This window comes from Capsicum annuum, chromosome 10 (assembly GCF_002878395.1).
Source record: "Capsicum annuum cultivar UCD-10X-F1 chromosome 10, UCD10Xv1.1, whole genome shotgun sequence".
In the NCBI taxonomy this organism is placed as follows: domain Eukaryota; kingdom Viridiplantae; phylum Streptophyta; class Magnoliopsida; order Solanales; family Solanaceae; genus Capsicum; species Capsicum annuum.
The window spans coordinates 216402102-216404657 of NC_061120.1; the positions used below are offsets into that span (position 1 = coordinate 216402102).

Sequence of the window (2556 nt, forward strand, 5' to 3'; positions counted from 1 at the left end):
GAAAACAAATAGAAAGAGCGCTATGCAAGTTGTGTCCCTCCTTATTCTCTTACATCATACTATGGTAACCCAGAGCGGATATGAAGGGATCGAGTCGATATCGCAGCGAAATAATAAATATATTCAAATTTAATTTATTTACTCGATAATTCATTCAGTGACTCCACAATCAACACCAAAGATATCAATTATTCTGTCTTGAACGTGGGACGAGGAAATAAAGTTGTATAAATTTAATATAAAAGTGATTGCTCAAGTAACAATTAACCTGAAAAATCTCAATTTATATATCATACAATACAATGATAGCTAAAGCAGAAATAAAGGTCCATTTAAAGCTGAAAAACAGAAGTTACGTACACATTTTTCTTATCTCTTAATTGGGCAACAATAATTTAATTAATACAGAAGATAAGAAGCACTTAATTAATTAAGCATGAATTTACAATTAGAGATTCCAAATTTTTGGAATTTTATACAGATCTTTGGATAAATTTGGCGTTGACTTTTGACTTTTGACTATGATTCAAAATTTCTGCTCACTGTAGCTTTAGATTCTTCAAAAGCCTGCCAACAAATAAATAATTAAATTATTAAAAATATAATATAACAAACAACAGAATATATGTAGCATCAGTTTTCGTAGAAAAATTATATAGTGAATTTTGAAGTATATATCATATATGTATGGAGGTGCACACTATATCCACCTGAGACGGATTCAAAAATTAAATATAATGGGTTTAAGGTCTTGAATTTCTTAAAAATATAGTTTTAAAACTTATAATATTTATATTACTACTCAATTTTTTCAAATATAGTTTATGCTGAATATGAAGGATTGATTATCAATTGGAAATGAAGGATCGGATATATTGTATTATTGATTAATAGCAAATACTAGTCAGATAGTTTAATTGCATGAAAATTACGTAAAATCAATAACTTAAAAAATGAGACAGGTAATTTGCTATAATAGGTTAATTTATATAAGCAAATACATCAGCATTCTGTAGAAAAAAATTGCATGGTCATTTTATATTATAAGTTGGGTCAATTGATAATATACTACTACTACGACTTTATTGATTATGTCAAGACATGCTAGATATAAGTTAGCTTTAATTTCAAGCCAAAGGTGAATATAAAAGATAACCTTTTTTTGGTCATGTGATGTCTAAATCGTCATCCATTAAGGATATGCAACTGATTTTAAAGAAAAAACAAAATATTTAAAGATGAAGAAATATCCATGTAACTAAGAATTAAGCGTTAATTGTCCTGAAATTAGTGTATATAGTATGAGATTATCTTCTTGATATGGTTAGGTATGTTGCTCCAACTCTTAAAAATGTCATCGGATAACTGTTGAATACTCCAAAATAATATATTTTTAGAAGATCCAACACGAATACAATAATATCTTTTAAAAGTGTTTGAGAAACATTGGTGATAAGAGACAAATATATAATGAGTTAATGACCATAACTCATAATAAGCATGCGATCTTAATCAAGTAGGACTCTATTTAACGTGGTTTTAGCTTAATTAAATAGTCTAATAATGAAGAGGATATTTTCTAGATTTTGAAAATTTTTTCCATTAATGTAACTACAATAATATATTCAGTATAATCCCTCAAAATACAATATTTAATTTATTCTATGAATGTAGACTCATATATATGCATGAGCACACATTATAAAGTATTAATAGAATAATATGTGTGCTCTTATGAGTCTACATTCAATGTATCATTACGTCATTCAAAGAATATCTACATGATAAAAATAAACAGGTAAGAGCTTACGATATTGACGGAATTAATGTATAAAACTTAAACTCATATAATACCTTTGTTCATTAGCATATCCTCTAGAATTGCTTTCAGAAGCATTCCTATAGTTTGGCAAAGGGACTTGACCATTTTCAATTTGTGTAATATCCCTTAGCAAAAGATCATAATGCCTTCTAACTTCCTCAACTGATTTGCCACCAACATGTCTAGCTATATTATGCCATTTCTCTCCATTATTGTCCTTGTCATACATAACCAATGCCTCCTCAAACTTTTTGTTTTGTTTTGTTGTCCAATTTGTTGCCATTTTAATAATGAATTGAACAAGAAGAAGATGAAGAAGGGAAGAATATATAAATGAAGTTATAAGTCAAAGGCTGATATATATATATATGTTGTTGTTTTTGTTTGGGTAAGAAAGAGAGCATTTTTAGCTCCTTATATGCTGGAGGAATGAAGGTATTATTGAGTTGGAGCAAGCTGGCGAATATATCTTTTTCATTTTTTTTTCCCTTTTTCTTTCTTTACAAGTAGATGTGATACTCATACTTAAAAAAGTCTAAATAGTCTATTGAATAGATAGTGAAAACTATCTAGGGATTATAAGATTGCGTACACACTATTATCCTCGATCAAATCTCACTTGTGAAATTTTATTGGATATATATATATATATTATTTATTTATTGTTTTCTTGACTTCAGTTATGTCTTTTTTGCTGATGTTCTTCCCCTTTAATTTTTAGCATGATTTTTTTC

The 2556-nt window shown here is 27.9% G+C and overlaps 1 protein-coding gene across 1 annotated transcript; it reads right to left on the reverse strand.

Moving 5' to 3' along the window:
* Positions 1-248: 248 nt before the first annotated feature.
* LOC107845137 (protein RADIALIS-like 3) lies at positions 249-2228 on the reverse strand. Its single transcript, XM_016689393.2, has 2 exons — positions 1855-2228; positions 249-567 (listed from the first exon to the last, which is right to left on the reverse strand). Exons 1-2 carry the CDS (start codon positions 2103-2105, stop codon positions 540-542), a joined length of 279 nt encoding a protein of 92 aa, XP_016544879.2. The 5' UTR covers positions 2106-2228; the 3' UTR covers positions 249-539.
* Between the last annotated feature and the right edge of the window lie 328 nt (positions 2229-2556).